Raw genomic sequence first — 21,199 nt, forward strand, 5'->3', positions numbered from 1 at the left:
AAGTCCATAAGACTCTGATTGCTGCCAGGTGCCAGTGGCTCACACCTGTAATCCTACCTACTCAGGAGGCTGAGATCTGGCTTAAAGCCAGCCCAGGCAGGAAAGTCTGTGAGACTCTTATCTCCAATAAACCACCAGAAAGCTGGAAGTGGTGCTGTGGCTCAAGTGGCAAGAGTGCTAGCCTTGAGCTGAAGAGCGCAGGGACAGCGCCCAAGCCCAGAGTTCAAGCCCCACAACCGACCCAAAAAGAAAGTTTATCCCTGACCAAATACTGGCCACATAATAGAAAGGGAAAGCCTCCCCAGAATAAACAGACTTCACACACACAGCATGTAAAGCATTTACATGCACAGAGTTTAAACACCACAGACTCTTACCTCACCATGATAAATCAGAATCTGGAAGAACGTGTCCATGAGGAGAATTCGATCTGCAAGAATGCTGCTGCTATCAAGAAGAACTGGCTAATGAAAAGAAAACAAAAAGACATGAGGAAAAGAAAGTACCTGAAGATACAAAATAGACCCTTCCAAGATGTTTTCTAGATTTTAGTTTCACAGTTCAAGTCTTTGTCATGAATTCTCAGTGTGTTTCAATGTTCTAAGGATTCTCTCTAAGCAATAAAAACAATAACAATAAAAAATAAGCATCAAGAAGAAACTGGGATGACTCCTAAATCTGTTAGTAGTAGCACTGAGTGCAACCAGAAAGGCTTGAATAAAACAGATTTAAGGAACATGGAAAAATAGTTCTGTACATGAAATAAACAGGAAAGCCCTAGACGGATGAATAATTTGGATCTCTCATGCACAAAGATGGTAATTAAAACTATGGGATTAGATTACATCATTTAGAGACAGTGAAGATAAAGCCAAAAGAATGAACTTTCAAGTATGCCATATGTAGAGATCTGAAAGGGAGATGCTAGCAAAGGAGACTGAGCAGGAGCTGCCACAAGTAAAAGACCAGGTTAGAAAGAGTAAGTGTCAGGGAAGCACAAGGTCTTTAAGGAAAGGATCCTTGGGCAAGTGCTGAGCAGAGTTTACTGAGGCAAGCTGGAGGTCATCAGTGGTCTTGAGAGGAGCCATTTTAATATAACATTAGGAACCAAAGTGTAACTCTGGTAAGTGGAGAAGAAAATGTAAGGATAGAAAGGACATATAACAAATAATTGGTTTTAATGGTGACAGGGAACAGAGAAATTATGTGATAATGAAAACATACAGACAAGCTGAAGTTTTCAGTTGGTTTGCTTCTTTAATGAGTATTATTAAAGTTTCTATGTTAATAAGAATGATCCAGATTGACAGAAAGTGATGATACAGGGCAGAAATAAGATTCAAAAGCAAAGCCTTAAAAACATGGAAGCAAGACTAGGAAGGTGGCTCAGTGGTAGAGTGCTTGCCTTGCATGCATGAGGCCATGGGTTCGATTCCTCAGCACCACATAAGCAGATAAAGCCAGAAGTGGGGCTGTGGCTCAAGTGGTAGGGCGCTTGCCTTAAGCTGAAGAGCTGAGGGACAGAGCTCAAGCCCAGAGTTTAGGTCCCACAACCAGCAAAAAAAACAAAAATCAAAAAATATAAAAAACATGGAAGCATGGCTGGACACTGGTGGCTCACGCTTGTAATCCTAGCTACTCAGGAGGCTGAGATCTGAGGATCATGGTTCAAAGCCATTCCAGCCAGGAAAGTCCGTAAGACTCATCTCCAATAAACCACCAGAAAACTGGAAGTGGCACTGTGGCTCAAGTGGTAGAGCACTAGCTTTGAGCTGAAGAGTTGAGGGACAGCACCCAGGTCCAGAGTTCAAACCCCCCAACAACAACAACAACAAACAAACAAGGAAGCAGGACTGGGAATGTGGTTTAGCAGTAGAATGCTTGCCTAGTATGCATGAAGCTCTGGGTTCAATTCCTCAGTACCACATAAACAGAAAAGGCCAGAAGTGGCAGTGTGGCTCAAGTGGTAGAATGCTAGCCTTGAGCAAAAAGCAGTTCAGGGACAGTGCCCAGGCCTGAGTTCAAGCCCCAAGACTGAAAAAAACAAACAAACAACAACAACAACAACAAAAAAAACCATGAAAGCAACTGATGCTCATGCATGAAACAGAATGGCTTGAATTAAGGCAGGAACAGGCATTCTAGGTGACAGGATTACAATTCTTCTAACTATTAACCTACATTTTCCACATATCTGTAATGTACATCTATTACTCTGAACTTAAAAAAAAAAGTTTGTAAAATTTATTTTTCTAACTCAAAGTATTCTAAGACATAATTGTTTTCCAGAAAAGAAGGAATTATCAAATTACTAAACAAATTATAGTAAAAAAAAAAAAAGTGTAACAAAATGAAAGAATTTACCCATTATTTTACAAAACCTGAGGGATAATTAATCAAAATAAGTATTCTTTTAATGGTAACTCTTCCTAAAGAATTACTTTCAAATACAGCCATCATATACTTCTATGTAGTAAACTAGGCAATTCAAAGTAAAGAATAGGACATTGTTCATTTGGTAACAGGTTAAAATAAGTAAGACAATTTGCTAAGGAAAATCAGTGCTGACTTTATCACTCTTCTACATATATATCTTTTTAGTCAACTATATCTCAAAGGATCAAAGGAAAATAGGATTACATTGTAACAAGAGACAGTTTAGAAAGAGGATCACAAATGCAAGGAGCTGAGTCAGAAAAAAGCCAGGAACTTCTCTAGAGAACCACAATCTCTTTTGGACACAGTTAAAGACTGGATAAGATGATCTGCAAGTCCTTCTACCACATTTTTAATATGATCTGTTAAAGATTTCCTAATGAAACCTATCAAGATACTTAGTATATAGGAAGCACTTACAAATATTTTAAAGTGCTTGAGATAATTAATTTAACAAGTGCTTATATTTTACAACTCTCTATTTTTAAGTTGTTTTCATTTCTAAGTGCTGTTTAATGCTTTTAATACATCACAGTAACACAACAATTAACTCTTCTGTTCCTCTTACCTCTGGTGGTCCACTAAAAGAATATGCATATAAAATAGGCTGAATCATGATTAGAGACTGTGTCAGATCTTGACGCATAAAATGGTGACGATAATATGAACTCTCATCAGGACTGTTGTTAAAAATTTGCAAGAAAGGAGATCTTCTTAAGTGAAACATAAACTGCAAGGTAAAACACGGGAGACGGCTCTTGAGAATTTCATTACTGTAACAGAATTTTAGTATTAACAAAGCATGTAATTACAACTATTAGTAGCACAATAAAACACTTTCTATTAAGAAAGTGTGTTGCTTGCCAGGCACTGTGGCTCACGCTGAGATCTGAGGATCGTGGTTCAAAGCCAACCTGGGCAGGAAAGTCCATGAGACTGTGAGCTCCAATTAACCACCAGAAAACCGGAAGTGGCACTGTGGCTCAAGTAGTAAAACGCTCATATTGAGCTAAAGAGCTGAGGGACAGCACCCAACCCAGAGTCTAAGCCCCATGATCAACCAAAAAAACAAAAAAGAAAGAAAGAAAGAGAAAGAGTACTGCTCAAAAAAGAAACCTATTCATGCTAATTATCAGCTGCTTAAAAATGCTATTCTGGAATTAGAGGTATGGCTCAAGTATGTTAGAGCACCAGTCATAAGCAAAAAAGCTCAGCGAGGGTACAAAAACCCTGAGTCCAGACCCTAGTGCTGGCACAAAAAAAAAAAAAAAAAAAAAAAAAATCCATATTAACACTTACATCTTCCTTTCCCCAAAAAAAAAAAATTTCACCAGACTTAGATTCTCCACTACCTTCTTTCATTTTTTTCCCCATCTATACATTCTTCACATAAAAACAGATGAAAAGGAAGAAAGGCAGGCCTGAAAGGACCAAACAAGAGTCTGTCTACTATAGTCATGTTTCTTAAATTCTTTCATCTCTACATGTTGCTCCTGCCTAGGAATAGTCATAGTTCTCTCCACATACACAGCACTCACTGCCGTTGTATTCTTTTTCCTTTTTCAGTGGTCCATAATATACTAGTCTCTTTCTTCTCTTATTTCAGTCTCTAGTGTTGACTCACAAAAATATCTAACTGGTAAATTTTCAGGTAATATTTTAGGGATGAAGACTTCCTTTTACAATGATCTTTTTACAAGATGATAGATTTTGAAAACCCCATATAAAAAACAACATCGAAATGCTTTGCCTTTTATTTCTGGGAAAGCAGAAAAGATGAGACAGCAAGAACTCTGAAGATCTAAATGCTAAAGAGAAGGTTTGGGGCATAGACAGAAAAGAAAGAAAATGAAGTGTGAAGAATTTACCCTAATATATATTCTAACACCCCCAATCTTTGTCCTAGTTTTGTCTATTGCAAAAAATGAAGACACAGAATTCCTCAAACAGAAAGGATTTTACATGCCCCAAGACATACCTCTTCTTCATGGTTTCTTAAAACTTCACCATAAGTTAACAGAAGTCTCCTCTACTAAAATGGAGCTTCTTAGGAGGATTATAAAAGCAGTGGCTTACACCTGTAATCCTAGCTACTCAGGATCACAGTTCAAAGCCAGCCTAGGCAGGAAAGTCTATGAAACTCCTATCTCCAATTTAATCACAGAAAAAGCCAGAAGTGGCACTGTGGCTCAATTGGTAGAATGCTAAAACCCTGAGCAGAGCTCAGGGACAGGGCCCAGGCCCAGAGTTCATGCCTCAGGACTGGGGGTAAAATAAAGTAAAACAAAGCTCTACAAAGAAAGCTCAAATTTTAGGACAGGGGCTGGGAAGATGGCTCAGTGGTAGAGTGAGTGCTTGTCATGCATGCATGAGGCCCTGAGTTCAATTCCTCAGCACCACATAAGCAGAAAAAGCCGGAAGTGGCACTGTGGCTCAGGTGGCAGAACACTAGCCTTGAGCTGAAAAGCTGAGGGACAGAGCCCAGGCCCAGAGTTCAGGCTCACAACCAATAAAAAAAAAAAAAAAAATTAGGATAAAGGTTTTACAGGCAAAAACAAAATTTCACTGTGTGTGACAGTACACACCTATAATTCAGTTGAGGCAGGAGGATCACAAGTTCAAGGTCAACCTGGGCTACATAGTAAAACAATGGCTCAAAAAAAATAGATAAAATGAACCTGATAGATTACTTCCAATTGAAGAAAGTTCTACAAGTAAATCAGTAAACTCTACAGGGTAAAAAAATTAGTTTCCGGGCTGGGAAGGTGGCTCAGTGGTAGAGTGCTTGCCTTGCATGCATGAGGCCCTGGGTTCGATTCCTCAGCACCACATAAGCAGAAAATGCCGGAAGTGGCGCTGTGGCTCAAGTGGTAGAGCGCTAGCCTTGAGCTGAAGAGCTGAGGGACAGCGCCCAGGCCCACAGTTTAGGCCCCACGACTGGACCCCCAAAAAAAAAAAAAATTAGTTTCCTAGGGCTGAGAATGTGGCTCAGTGATACAGTGCTTGCCTAGCATGCATGAAGCCCCGGGGTCCCTTCTTCAGTACCACATAACAGAAAAAGCTGCAAGTGGCACTGTGGCTCACATGGTAGAGTAATAGCCCTGAGCAAAAGAAGCTCAGGAACACTGCCCAGACCCTGAGTTCAAGTCCTATGACTAGCGCAAAAAAAAAAAAAAAAAGCTTTCTTTACCTGATACAGCCAAATAAAATTGTTCTCAAGTGATGATAGCATGCCCTAAGACTAGCTCATTGGTCAGATTATCTCACATAAAGACCTTCCATTAACACAGTAATTTAATTTGAAACTCTTGACTTACATGGAAAGATAATCAGCTTTACACTTATTGTAAAACTCAATCAAATAAATACAAAATAAGAATACCAAACACGATTCATTGACTAACCACAGCACAGTATTAACTACTTAGCTATACCAAAATATTGTCTAACAAAATGAGTAACTCAATAAAACAAATACATAGTAAAGAGAAGACAGTTACTACAAAGGTGAGACTCAGGGCTACTAGCAGCCCAAGAAAAGAATATGGACCTTTTATCTACTCACCTGTGGATAGAGAGAGAAGGTTTCTGAAAATCTAAAGGAACTTGGATCGTCTTTGTGATACTCTCCGAATTTCTGACACTGTAAAACACAAAGTGTTAGTGACAGACTTCCTGGACTACTAAAAACTAAAATTCTTGCCCATATGTGTTGTAGTTTACAAAAAGTTTTTAGGAGGCAAATATAAAAATGGAACATTACATACAGACTTAACAAGATACTGATTACAACGCAAAAAAATAGCCAGGCACTGACTGCTCATGTCTATCACCTTACCTACTCAGGAGGCTGAGATCTGAGGATCGCAGTTCAAAGCCAGTCCAGACAGCAAAGTCTGTGAGACTCTTATCTTCAATTAACCACCAGAAAACCAGAAGTAGAGCTGGTGGCTCAAAGTGGTAGAACACTAGCCTTGAGCAAAACAGCTCAGGGACAGAGCTCAGGCCCCAAGTTAAAGCCCCATGGCCAAAGGGGGAAAAAAATAAGAATACACTTAATTTTTAGGAACAAACAATACTCAGCCCCAGTACAAATGAAAACTCATCCTAAGATGTTTGGATTTAGGGACAGATGGGATATGTGGAACTCAAACTAGTAAAGTGCTTGCCTAGCAATCACAAAGCACTAAATTCAAATCCCAGTACCACCAAAAAATTAAAATAAAATGTTTGGATTTATTTTAACTACGTGTCTATGGTAGCAAATAAAAAACTCTTAAATGTTGACCAAAAGCTTGAGCTTCCTAGGACTTTACAAAAATAGATACCTGACAGAAAGATGCACTATTAAAATACCAAAATAGGGGGGAGGATGGGAAGGGGAAACAAAGGAGGCTACAATGCTTGATAAGAAATGTACTCATTATCTTGCCCATGTAATTGTAACCCCTCTGTACAGTATTTTCACAATAAAAAAAATTTAAAAATTTAAAAATAAAATACCAAAATGGGCTGGGAATGTGGCTTAGTGGCAGAGTGCTTGCCTAGCACGCATGAAGCTCTGGGTTCGATTCCTTAATACAACATAAAAAAAAAGCTGGAAGTAGCACTGTGGCTCAAGTGGCAGAATGCTAGCCTTGGGCACAAAAAGCTCATGGTCAGCGCCCAGGCCCAGAGTTCAAGCCCCAGGACTGGCAAAAAGAACAAAAAAATTAAAATACCAAAATAGCTACAAAGGTAACTTGCTAATATAAAATCTGGCATACAGAAATACCAAGAAAGTCCAGGTACCAGTGGCTCATGCCTGTAATCCTAGCTACTCAGGAGGCACAATGAGGATCTCGGTTCAAAGCCAGCCGGGGTAGAAAAGTCCCCATGACACTCTTGGTGCTGTAAGTCAAGGGGTAAAGCATTAGCTTTGAGCACAGAGAGACTCAAGGACAGTGCCCAGGCCATGAGTTCAAGCTCGACATCCAATAAAAAAAGGGGAAAAAAAGAATATCAAGAAAAAGAAGAGCTGAAGAAAAGAAAATCAAAGAGAATAACAATCTGGTAACAGACCAACTCTCCTGATCTGACAGAAAATGAAGATCTATAGAGAGTCTAACTACTCAAGATTCTGAGATCTGAGGATCATAGTTCAAAGCCAGCTGGGAAGGAAAATCCATCAGACATATCCAATTAACCACCAAAAAACTGGGAATGGAGTGGTGACTCAAATTTAGATGCCAGCTGATGAGAATCTGCTTTGCTCTGGTACTTTGACCACAGTCACCCAGGGAATCTCCCTCTGGCAATCTCCTCTGTCACCTCCCCTCACCCCTGGGAATCTTAACAGAATACCCATCCTTGAGTTATGCTCAGCAAAAAAATCACTCTGGCCTTATCTGAAGGTACAGTACTGCTAAGCCATCACAAACTCAAAATATGACCTTTTGTTACAACAATGAAGACGTTATAAATCTAAAACTTTCATATCCTACTATTTTTAAATCTCAAAACTCCCATGCTCCTAACTCCTTGTTTCTCTGACTCTGGTCAGTGTTACTTGGGGTCCCTCTGCAGCACTGACTAAAGCCTGCTGTGATCTGCTGAGGTCTCTGTCTTCTTTCCTTTTGCCTGCTTGAAATTTTCTAACATCAGTCTTCTGGCACGCACACACACGCGCGTGCACACACTCAGAGATCTACAATGAAATTCCCACTATGTCATAATTCATCCTCTGGCCCAGACATTTTACTGTTGTTGTAAATGTTGCATGATGCAGAAAATGTAGATGAGAGATTAATTATATGGTAAGGCTTTATACTTTCTGCAATTGTTTCATTTGGTTATTTACTAGGCCCTATTTTATATTTTATGAGTGTAATTTACAAACATGTCAAACAATATGACAATTTTTGAGAATAAGGTGTGAGGAAAGAGAGCCTAAGCTAACTCAGAACTCAAAAAAATTACAATCCTCTAGATCATTTCACTGCACTCATGCAAGGAACATAGAAATGTCTATCTTTGAAATGGAAGATACTAAATGGTTTTTACCAGGCTGATAACTCAAGATTGTACTATTCAATTCTATGTTGTATGTAGCAACCTACAAATACAATAGCTCTAAGCAAAATGGAAAAAGCACTTTACTACAAATCATAGCCACCTAACAAGTAAAAGTGCTGATTACTTCTCAAAACAAGACTAAGTCACTTGCAATGAAAAGGCTCAGGAAGCAAGCTCTTTCAGAACACAGTTATTACCCAGAAAGGGAAAAGTCATACTAATGTCCACAAGTAACTTTACAGTTAAGTGAAATGTCAGCAGACACAAGGCTTTTGATCCAATCACTAGAACCAAAAAGGATGTTCCATTTAAAACGATATAACTTAAGGCATTGACAACATATCAGATGATGCTGAAGATTTATGTATCCGTGATTTTAAAAAATAGTTTATTGGCTGGACACTGGGGCTAACACCTGCAGAAATCAAGGAGATTGCAGTTTGAGGCCAGACAGGGTAAAAAAGTTACTGAGACCCCCCATTTCAATCAAATAAGCAAATATCTATAATCCATCTACTCAAGAGGCTATAACAGTAGAAGGATCAAGGTCCAGCCCTGTCCAGATAAAAATTTAAGATCTACAACTGAAGCAGGAAATAGTAGAGTAGTAGAGTACCTGCTTAGCAAGTCCTTGAGTTTAAACTCCATTAGGATAAAAAAGAATCTGAGTTTAATATGGTTTTCTAGATCAGAATGTAACTAATGGGTTCCTAAAATGTTTTTTTAAAAACTCAAATAAAGTAATATTACCAGTAAGTTTCACTAGTATACATTTGGTGATCTATATCAGATAATTTTAAAACTTGTATATAGTTTTTTGTATGTGTAATTTTATATGAAGGCTTACATATTTTAAACATTCCACTAAAATAAAAATAGAAAGCAAAAACCAAGCTGGGCTATGGTGGCTCACAACTGTACTCCGAACTACTCCAAAGGCTGAGATCTAAAGATCTCAGTTCAAAGCAGCCCAAGCAGGAAAATCCATAAGACTCTAATCTCTAACTACTAAAACAACCAGAAGTGGAGCTTCTATGTCTCAAATGGTGGAGCTCTAGCCTTGAACAAAAGAAGCTCAGGGACAGCAAACTAGGCCCTGAATTCAAGCCCTAGGACCAGCACAGAAAACAAAACAAAAACCATAGTAGCAATTAAAAAAAACACTCAAAAAAAGCATTAAGAACAGTTAAGAAGATAAAATTAAACTTCAAACCAGCCAAATTAAATAGAAAAATAACAGGTTACACATTTGCCATTCCATCCTTTTAAGGAAATAGGTATTAGTTTATTGTAATGTCAAATTCTAATAGTTATTATTGTGCTACTATCATGATAACTAAACAGGAGTCCATTCCTCAGGTATACTAAATACTTCAAAGGTGATTATCCACTAAAAAAAAGTTATTACAAATGAATGACACAGACTTGGAAAATTTACATTTACTTCTTACCAATCGAATGAGCTGTCTGTCCAGCCATCTCAGCACATCTGGCCCTTCTTCTGTCTCTGCTCGATATATTGCCAGCCGGGCCATCAGAATAGCAGCTGCCTCCTGGTCAAAAGAAGCAGCAATGTTCTGGATTTGAGTTTGAGCATCTGCCCAGCTAGAGAGTAAAAAAGCACAGAAATGTCACTTGGTTATATTACAACACTGTAGCTAGGGGTTGGGAAGGTGGCTCAGTGGTAAAGTGCTTGCCTTGCATACATGAGGCCCTGGGTTCGATTCCTCAGCACGACGTAAGCAGAAAAAAAAAAGCTGGAAGTGGGGCTGTGGCTCAAGTTGTAGAGCACTTGCCTTGAGCTGAAGAGCTGAGGGACAGTGCCCAGGCCCAGAGTTCAGGCCCCATGATAGATTAAAAAAAAAAAACTGTAGCTGGACACCACAGACATTTACATTTAAGATACATAGGACAACTTCAATATTTCAAATTACAATGGTACCTATACAAACTCTCATTTTTTTAAGAAATCATTAACAGTAGTTTTACTACTGCTTTTTTTAAATAACCGAATCTAAAAATATTTCTCTGAATTGTACAGTCTTGTCTCTTGCTACATTTCCTGAAAACATCAAGACTTTCACAAGTAAAAATAACAGTATGCACATACTTCAGACACATCTCTAATCAAATTTTATAATTTTATTTCTTCAATTTTATAAAAACAGAAAAGTAAAAGTTTCTTCTCAGCCTAATAACCATTTGTTCCACAGAAAAATTAATAAACATGAACAACTCAGAGGCTTTCAATCAGTCAATGATTAGTGATAAAAATCACATAATTAAAAAAACTTTGAGGGCTGGGAAGGTGGCTCAGTGGTAGAGCACTTGCCTTGCATGCCTGAGGCCCTGGGTTCGATTCCTCAGCACCACATAAGCAAAAAGAAAAAAGCCGGAAGTGGTGCTGTGGCTCAAATGGTAGAGCGCTAGCCTTGAGCTGAAGAGCTGAGGGACAGCACCCAGGCCCAGAGTTCAGGCCCCACAACCGGACCCAAAAAATAAATAAATAAATAAAAATAAAAAAAATAAAAAATAAAAAAACTTCGAGCTGGGCGCTTGTCTCATGCCAGTAATTCTAACTACTCAGGAGGCTAAGATCTAAGAATCACAGTTCAAAGCAGCCTGGGCAGGAAGGTCTGTGAGACTCCAATTAGCCACCAGAAAACCTGAAGTGGAGCTGTGGCTCAAAGTGGTAGAGTGCTAGCTTTACGCAAAAAAAAATCTCAGCGACAAGTGCCCAGGCACTGAGTTCAAGCCCCATGACCAACAAAAACAAAAAATTTAAGTGAGACTATGGAAATCAGTATAGAGTTTTTAGAAAAGTTAAAACCAGAACTACCATAATCCAGCTATAATATGTCTGAGTATATATTACATCCAAAAGAATCAAAGTCATCTTACTAGAGAGATTATGGCATAACCTTTTTTATCATGTCACTATTCCTAATAGCCAAGGTATTATAATTATACATACTGTATATTATAAGTATACACACTAGAATCATATTAAGTCACAAAGAATGTAAAAACAATGTTACAGACTCATACTTGTAATCCTAGCTACTTGGTGTAGGTAGGGGTGCCAAGATTTAGAGGACTGTGGTTGAAAGCCAGCCTGGACAGAGAAGTTCACAAGGCCCCCCTCTCAACCAAGAGCTGGATGAGGAGACATACCCCTGTTATCCTAGCTATGACAGGAAGCCTAAAATAGGTGGCTCACAGTGCCCAGGCAGAAAGCAAAACCCTATCTCAAAAATAACTAGTGCAGCCTAATGCTGGTGGCTCACACCTATAATTACACTCAGAAAGGCTGAGGCCTGAGGACTGAAATTTGTAGCCATCCCAGCAAGGAAAGTGCACAAGACTTATTTCCAATTAACTTCCAAAAGCCAGAAGTGGAACTATGCCTAAAGTGGTAGGATGCTAACCTTGAGCTCAGAGACAGAGCTCAGGCTAATTTCAAACTCCAGGATTGGCACCAAAATAAATAAACAAGCTGAGATTTTAGGATTACAGTTCAAAGCCTACCTGAGACTCTTATCTCTAATCACCAAAAAACCAGAGGGTATGCTCAAGTAGGAGAGTGCTATGCTAGCCTTGAGCAAAAAAGCCAAGAGACAGCTCCCAGGCCCTGAGTTCAAGCCACAGTACCAGCAAATAAAATAATAACCAGCACAAAAGAGGCCTGCAAGTGTAGCTCAGTGGTATAGCAGCTGCCTAGAAAGTCAAGAAGCATGAGTTCAAAACCCTAGTATAGCCACACATACATACAAAAAGACTAGGAAAATGGATGGAACTGGAAGCAATCATGTTAGCAAAATAAGCCAGACTCACAAGGGCAAGTAGAATAAGACTGTCCTTATTTGTGAATTTATTGCACACAGTTCTGACCAACCACAGTGAAAAAATAAATAAATTTTGAAAAGACCAAAGGAGATCTCAAAAAAAATATTTTTTTAACTCTCATGTGGGCATTCTATAGCTCAGTTGATTCAGAGATGCTCTCAGTCATACATTATCATCAGTTGTGTTTAAATTGTTTCCCTACCCTCAATTTGTGAAAAATACTTCCCGAAAAGCAAATGGTGCCCCCCAAAAAGTAAAACTTATAGAAATCCTAAGCCTAAGAAATCCTAAGAACATGTAATGTGCTTATTTTAAGTGCTTAAGTGAAAATCTAAGATTTATTGAAAGGCATGTCTTTGGTGCAAGCTGGGTGATATTATGAGAAAAACAAATCAAGAATCTGCATAATTCTTTAAGATCTGGTTTTTCGTAACCATGTCAATGTGAACAGCAGAAGTTGTAGTGATAGTCCTCCATGTGGCTTCAAGTTATAGATGCTCAGAACTACTCAAATACACAGAGGTAATGATTTATCCTCAACAGCAGTCTCTAGACCCATAGGCCTGCAGACATCAGTGGCCTATGGGAAGGGGAAACAAAGGAGGAGGCTTGATAAGAAATGTAGCCCAGGCCAGAGTTCAAGTACCATGACAAGGGGGGGGGGGGAATGTACTCATTATCTTGCCCATGTAATTGTAACCCTTCTGTACAGTATTTTCACAATAAAAAAAATAATAATAATGAATTAAATAAATTTAAAAAACATGAAAGTACTAAAAGGACTATTACAGATGTGAAAGAAAGAAGAGGGGGAATAATAGAGAAAGTGAATACAATATAAATGTCAACAAAAAGCCAAGACTTTGTACAATTAATATCCACTAATTTTTAAGTAATAATTTCAGTCTAAGAAATTAATTTGATAACTATGTATGAAAGAGCAGTAATTTATTAAGTGGTTATCTATATAAGCCCAATCTAGTCAAACTCCTCCTGGGTAGACACTGATTTTTATTTGATTTACTTAATATTTCAAAGTCACTACTTTTTGGTCATATTTTAGCTGATCCAAATTTGTAAAGGACCTCACTTCAGACACAGCTCTTATGGACTTCTGAACAAACATCGAACCAATTATACATGCAATTTTTCATGTAATCAATTCTGCTGTGATCCTGAGAGAATTCAGGTAGTAACAGTTTCAAAATTTTCCTCCTATATTTGTAATTTTCTGGTCTATACCACACCATCACAAGGCAGACCCAGTATGTTATTTGCATTCACACTATCTTGTAAGAGTCACAAATCCACTGAACAGAAGCTGAATGACAACTTCACAGATACATTAAGTAGCTAATATCAACTATATATAGAGAGAGAAAGATAAATATAACTATTACATTACATATACATATACATGACCATCACCAATTGAAAAATAATGTGATTTATCACTTTACTATATAAAATATATATGGTAGATTTGACATGTAAATATGTATATAAGTATATATATTATTGCCTATTAAGTAAAATGTTTATTTGATTTTTTTTCCTCTCATGGGAATAAAGTAAATAAAAAATTTTGAAGCATGTGTCTAGGAGTACTTTTAAAATTTGCTTTTACAGGACTGGGAAGGTTGTTTAGTGGTAGAACGCTTGCCTAGCATGAAGCCCTGGGTTCGATTACTCAGTACCACATAAACAGAAAAGGCCAGAAGTGGTACTGTGGCTCATGTGGTAGAGCACTAGCCTTAAGCAAAGAAGCTCAGGGACAGTTCCCAGGCCTGAGTTCAAGCCCCAGAACTGACACACCCAAAAAAAAAAAATGCTCTTACAGTTTTTATCAATGGATATTCTAGCTAATAAGAAAATAAAAGAAATTAAAGGCTCTGAATTACAAATGTTCACTTTCTAATAATGAATTTCACCAAGACAAGAACTGGGAAGGAGAGCGTGACCTACAGTAGTTCAGCTAAGTAAATTAAATACAACTTACTTCCTGGCGATGGTGGTCACTCGGATGCGCCTCTGGCCACTTGAATGCTGATACTGTGTCACAAACTGGATTGCACCACGTCCACCTTGAGGAATTGGAGCATTATGCTGTGTAAAAGAAGTAAAACCTAAGCAAAATATACTACACTGTCATCATACAATTATATTCTTCAATACTTATAAATGTTCATTCGAAAGTTGAAAGTCTCACATCAAAGAAAAGCTCAGGGCTAAATGGCTTCGCTATAGAATTCTACCAAATACGTAAAAAACGAATACCAACTCTTAAATGAATGAGATTTTTCCCAGGGATATATGGATTAGATCAACCTATGCAAACAAAAACTGGTATCTCTTAGAATGAAGGACATCAGAATTAAAGATAAAAACTGTATTATAATCATCTCAATAAATGAAGAAAAGGCATTTGATAGAATTCAACATCCCTCTTCCTGATGAAAAAACTGAACAAATTTTTTTATTAAAAAAAAAACCTCAACATAATAAAAGCAATACACACCAAGCCCATGACTATCATTATATCAAGAGGTATAAGAAAAAAAACTGAAAAATTTCTTTCATAGAGCTATAATAAGAGTGCCCACCTTCACTACTTTTACTCAACATAGTACTACATGTTCTGAGCAGAGCAATCAGGCAACAGAAAGAAAAAAGGCATTGAAACTGGAAGAGAAAGTTAAACTGTTACCGTTTGCAAATGACACAATCTTTCATATATGCAGAAAACTCCAAACACTTCACTCCAAATATTAGAATAAATTTAGCAAAGTCTCAGAATACAAAGACAAAACATAAAATTCAGCAAAAAAAATATATAAAAATAAAATAGCAAACTATCTATAATAGAAATCAAGGGCTGGAGATATAACTCAGAGGTAGAGCATTTGCCTACCAATTGAGATCTGGGTTCAATCTCTATCATGGATAGGAAAGGGAGAAAAGTAGAGAAAGGAGAAGAGGAGAGGGGAGGAGTGGGGGAAAATCAAGGAAGAAGAAGAAATCAAAAAAGTTATTCCATTTGTAACAAATACAAAAATACCTGTGAATAAATTTAACTATAGATGAAAAGTACAAAACATTAATGAAAGAAATTTAACAAGATATAAACTGAAAAACCGAAAGAATAAATACTGTTAAAAGGTCCATAGTGCCGGGCGCTGGTGGCTCACACCTGTAATCCTAGCTACTCAGGAGACTGAGATCTGAGAATCACGGTTCAAAGCCAGCCCGGGCAGGAGAGACTGTGAGACTCCTATCTCCAATAAACCACCAGAAAACCGGAAGTGGCGCTGTAGCTCAAGTGGTAGAGTGCTCGCCTTGAGCTGAAGAGCTGAGGGACAGCGCCCAGGCCCAGAGTTCAAGCCCCAGGACCGACAAAAAAAACAAAAGGTCCATAGTAAGAGGAGGCTACAATGCTTGGTAAGAAATGTACTCATTATCTTGCCCATGTAATTGTAACCCCTCTGTACAGTATTTTCACATTAAAAAATAAATTAAAAATTTTAAAAAAAGGTCCATAGTAAGAATGCAATCTATGGATTCAATATAATTCAATAAAGGTGGGTGCCAGTAGCTCACACTTGTAATCCTAGTTACTTAGAAGATGAGATCTAAGGACTGCTATTCAAAGTCAGCCCAAGGCAAAGAAGTACATGAGACTCTTATCTACAGGTAAGCAGCAAAACCACCAGACTAGAAGCATGAGTCTAGTGGTAGAGCACCAGATTTGAGTGGAAAAAAGCTAAACAAGAATACATAGCCTGGGCTGAGAATATGGCTTAATGGTAGAGCACTTGACTAGCATGCATGAAACCATGGGTTTGATTCCTCAGTACCATATAAACAGAAAAAGCCAGAAGTAGTACTGTGGCTCAAGTGGTAGAGTGCTAGCATTGAGCAAAAGAAGCTCAGAGACAGTACCAAGGCGCTGAGTTCAAGCCCCAGGACTGGCAAAAAAAAATAGAATACATGGTCTGCGTTCAAGTCCCAGTACCTGCACCAAAAAAGAAGAAAAACAAAAAATACCACTGACATTATCCACAGAACTATTAAAAAAATCCTAAAATTCAGAAGAAATATTCACTGCCTAAATTAAATACTTATTTGCTTGTCAATATTAAAATATAGGATGGCGTACCTGATTAACCACCTCAAAATAGATGGCTAAGGTTGAAGTGGGACTGAGCCCACATATCTTCCACTGACAAGTGCCACCTGTTCCTATCTCCTGCAAAACAAAACACAATGTAGAACAACAAAACACATTTTATTAGTATAATTTATATTAAAAAGAAAATGGGGGCTGGAGTCATGGCTCAAGGGGTAGAGCACCACTCTTTGAGCTAAAGCAAGTACCAGATACTGAGCTCAAGTCCCAGTCTCAGATTGTAATAAAAGGAAAAATCTTCCATAGGAAACAAAGTTTTGATGTCTAAACTAATTCAATGAACGTGAAAAGCTTAAAACTTTTAAGACCATATCAAACACATTATGAGATAAAAATTGAGCCCTTTTTATATAACAAAATTGTTCAGATACACAAATTTTTTGTTAAGTAAATTAAAAATACTGATGAAAGGTCTTTTTACTCTGTTGCCTTTAAAAGCATATACCTTTTAGTGCATTTGTTTGTAAGTATGTGATCTATGGAAATGGACACTTAACACAGGGCATAGGTATGTATGACAAGTCATGCAGTCAGATTTCCAAGCAGAGTCCTGAGAAAATTGAAACATATGCAAACTGCTTATAAATTAGTTTGGTAACTCTGTCATTTTTAAGGCTGATTGCCTATTTTGTATTATTTGCCTCACTGTCCTCTTTAGAGCTACATGATTCTATGATTTGGGATATATCACACTTCCTCTAAATACGAAAAAAAGAAATAAGGGAATAGAAACTCCAATCTTGCCAAGTTGGTAATTTTGCTGCTTATTCTGGTAACAGAAATTCATATTGAATTGATTTTACTTTCAGAAGTATACAAATTTCCAAACCTTAAAAAAAAGTTTTAAGAAACACTAGGGTAAGGAATAACAAAGGCATAGGAAACAAAGGACTGATGATAAAAAGTATGAAAGTTTTAATTTAGCAGTAGATGGGAAATCCTATGTGAAAAGAACAAACATGAACAGAAATCTACAAAGAGAAGGTGAACCATATAAAACCCATACAATAAATTCAAAAGGAATGCTAAAGTCTGCCTTTTCAGGTCTAGCGCTGTCTGAGAATTAACTGTATTTTCTTTTACAATAAAAATGACTTACATTTTCAGACACGCAGGGTCCTTTAGAATTAAGAGACACACAGGGTCCTATAGCTCCTGAAATCTTTATTTCCCTTGAGGTCTGCAAAATAAGAATATACTATGTTTGATTTCCCCAGACAAGACCAGATGTTCATAAGTATTTAAGAATATAAGCTACCTCTCCATATTTAATACTAGGAAGTCAATGAAAATATACTAACATTAAAAAATAACTGGCTACTGAGTACGTCTACACTGATAAATATCAGATTTAAAAATCAATGCCTAATTTTAATCCTCTGTTTCAAACAGCCATAGTCAATCTCCATTTGGAAACCTGACCCTGAGTTCAAACTCAGCACACTCATAATTCACATTTCCTCCTCCCAAACTGTAGAGATCATATATTGTTGTTCCTTGATACCAAGTATAGGAAACCATTTTTCTGCCAAGAGTCATTTGGATATTTATAGTATCATTCTAAGGCCATACAAAACTGTGAATACAGGAAGGAGGACCACAGACAGCTGGAGAGAAGCATTAAGTGTCTGTACCAAATGATTTTGAGAACCTTGGAGGGCCTGAAGGTGGATGTTTTCCACCTCATCTCTACAGAAAATTAAATCTTCAAGAATGATCTCTTTCCAGTCTCTACAGCTACCAAAATTTAAGCTTCCATATTATGGCCTGAAAACATTAAAAGGCCTATGCCTGTTTTCTTGAGATTCTTTTCCTGGCCAATCCTGAATACCACTGTCAGATTTATTACTCAAAACACAGTTCTTAGGGCTGGAAGTATGGCTCAAGTGGTACAGCAATCAGCCTAGCAAGTGCAAGATCCTGAGTTCAAATCACAGTTTCATTTAAAAGAAAAGTTCTTTAATAACCTACAAATGATTTCTATAGATATATGTATCTTCAAACAACAACCTACCCACAAAATTGACACTGTTGTTGCTTTTATTTCCCCAAACCTACCAGCTACTAGCTACTATCACTTAGCATTTTCCTCAAGCATTTCATGTTAATTCTCACCTGACTCTTCACATTTAAGTTCCTAACTAAAATGCACTCTCCTCTTATCCTGAACAAAAAAAAGCAAAACAAAACTCCCCTAGAATAAATAATGTCCTACATATGTTCACTTTTTTCCCTTGAACTTTTAGAGTACTTTTAGTTCCTACTGTTATTTCATTCTTTCACGTTAGTCTCATTTCTCATCACTTACAACAAGACCTTAACTTTAGGTATCCTGACACCTCTACAAATTCCTCGTATAGTGCTAGATAGGCAGAAAATATTCAATGATATAAGAAGATTAACAATGGGCTGGGAAGGTGGCTCAGTGGTAGAGTGCTTGCCTTGCATGCCTGAGGCCCTGGGTTCGATTCCTCAGCACCACATAAGCAAAAAGAAAAAAAGCCGGAAGTGGCGCTGTGGCTCAAGTGGTAGAATGCTAGCCTTGAGCTGAAGAGTTGAGGGACAGCGCCCAGGCCCAGAGTTCAGACCCCATGACCGGACCCAAAAAAAAAAAAAAAAAGAAGATTAACAAAAAATAGTTATGGGCACTGGTGGCTCACACCTGTAATCCTAGGTACTCAGGAGGCTAAGATATGAAGATCACAGTTCAAAGCCAGACCATGCAAGAAAAGTCCATGAGACTTTTATCTCTAATTAATCACCAAAAAGCCAGGAATGGAGCTGTGGCTCAAGTGGCAGAGTGCCAGCCTTTAGCTAAAATAGATAAAGAAGAGCAATGTAATCCTGAAGTCAAGCCCCAGTCCTGGTATCAATAAATAAAGTAATAGTATATTTATAATTTATGTATTATACTTTATATAAACACATATGTATATAAATACACTATAATTAATATATTTATATTTTATTTAATAAAGCTTCAAAATCAGTGTTTATGCATATAACTGTCATTAGATTTTAAATCCAAATTTGAAATGAATTAATAACTGTGTAACTAACCCAAAATTGTTTTGTATCATTTCAAGTTTGAAATGACATTTTTCAAGTTTAAAATACATAGAGAGCTGGGAAGGTGGCTCAGTGGTAGAGTGCTTGCCTTGTATGCATGAGGCCCTGGGTTCAATTCCTCAGCACCACATAAACAGAAAAGGCTGGAGGCTGGGAAGTTGGCTCAGTGGTAGAGCTCTTGCCTTACATGCATGAGGCCCTGGGTTCGATTCCTCAGCACTACATAAGCAGAAAAGGCCAGAAGTGGGGCTGTGGCTCAAGTGGTAGTGCTTGCCTTGAGCTGAAGAGCTGAGGGACAGCACCCAGTCCCAGAGTTCAGACCCCACGACTGACCAAAAAAAAAAAAACAGAAAAGGCTGGAAGTGGCACTGTGGCTCAAGCGGTAGTACACTCACTAGCTCTGAGCTGAACAGCACCCAGGCCTAGAGTTCAAGCCCATGACTGACCAAAAAAAAATAGTTTCCTCTTAAGTTAGATAATTTATGCACCTAAAAAGAGAAAACAACACTAAATTACATCAATTTGGTTGGGAAGGTGGCTCAGTGGTAGAGTGCTTCCCTAGCATGTACGAAGCTCTGGGTTCAATTCCTCAGTACCACATACACAGAAAAGGCCTGAAGTGGTGCTACAGCTCAAGTGGTAGCACGCTAGCCTTGAGCAAAAGAAGCTCAGGGATAGTACCTAGGCCTTAAGTACAAGCCCCAGGACAGACTAAATAAATAAATAAATTTAGCAAGAATAAAAGATAAAACATACAACTGGGTGCAGTGAAAGGATGCCTGTTCCAACATTAAAAAAGCTGAGGCAGGAGGACCAAGAGTTAAGAGGTCAGCCTTGACTACACGGCAAGACCCTGTCTCAAAAATGATCAAACAAAAACACTTTAAAAAATTACATCCAATATAAACAAACAATAGAGTTAAGCGAAATTTTATCTATTTAATTCTACTTTATTCACAAATGTTCAGAAATGCTTAGTCTCATTGGACATGTACAATGTTGACAGATCTTCCCAGTGAACCAAATTTCCCACCTAAGGTTTCAATACATATATTGTGTTTGACTAATATTTTTACCGTAAGATCAAGCCTACAAATTCCTCTTGATAACCATAACACACTTATCAAGTTTGAGTTCATACCTTTATTTCTAACGTACCACCAAAGCCCATTTTAAACTGTCCATGCATATCTTTGGTGAAGACTCGTTGAAAAGTTTGCTTAAATAAGGAAGTGTTGAAAGAGTCACCCATCACCATATACCCGCTGCACAGAAAAAAAAAAAAAACGAAAACACAATGAATGTAAGTTATCTAGGTCACATGCTACATATACATATATTACCACCCAAGGTTACAAGAAACTTTCAAGCTATTTCCAAAAATGTGTGTGTGTGTGTGTGTGTGTGTGTGTGTGTGTATGCATTTGCATGTATGCATATGTACCTGTACTGGGTCTCAAACTAGGGCTTACAAGCTGTCCCTTAGGTTTTTCACTCAAGGCTGGTGTTGTACTACTAAAGACACAGTCCCACTTAGGCTTTTTAGTGGTTACCTGGAGATAAAAGCCTTATGGACATTCCTGCCTGAGCTGACTTCAAACCATGATC

At 37.9% G+C, this 21,199-nt stretch overlaps 1 protein-coding gene across 1 annotated transcript in view; it reads right to left on the bottom strand.

The window, feature by feature from the left end:
- The window catches only part of Sec23a (SEC23 homolog A, COPII coat complex component), a 54,836-nt gene that overhangs the window by 11,449 nt on the left and 22,188 nt on the right, over positions 1 to 21,199 (bottom strand). Inside the window, exons 10-17 of the mRNA XM_042677857.1 lie at positions 20,733 to 20,856; positions 17,622 to 17,702; positions 16,493 to 16,582; positions 14,336 to 14,442; positions 9,942 to 10,095; positions 6,002 to 6,079; positions 3,005 to 3,166; positions 378 to 464 (exon numbers count right to left, since the gene is read on the bottom strand). Of these exons, the coding sequence (XP_042533791.1) occupies positions 378 to 464; positions 3,005 to 3,166; positions 6,002 to 6,079; positions 9,942 to 10,095; positions 14,336 to 14,442; positions 16,493 to 16,582; positions 17,622 to 17,702; positions 20,733 to 20,856 (883 nt within the window). The remainder of the gene's footprint in view (positions 1 to 377; positions 465 to 3,004; positions 3,167 to 6,001; positions 6,080 to 9,941; positions 10,096 to 14,335; positions 14,443 to 16,492; positions 16,583 to 17,621; positions 17,703 to 20,732; positions 20,857 to 21,199) is intronic.

The sequence above is a fragment of the Dipodomys spectabilis genome, unplaced genomic scaffold (assembly GCF_019054845.1).
Source record: "Dipodomys spectabilis isolate Male_0828 unplaced genomic scaffold, ASM1905484v1 ptg000042l, whole genome shotgun sequence".
In the NCBI taxonomy this organism is placed as follows: domain Eukaryota; kingdom Metazoa; phylum Chordata; class Mammalia; order Rodentia; family Heteromyidae; genus Dipodomys; species Dipodomys spectabilis.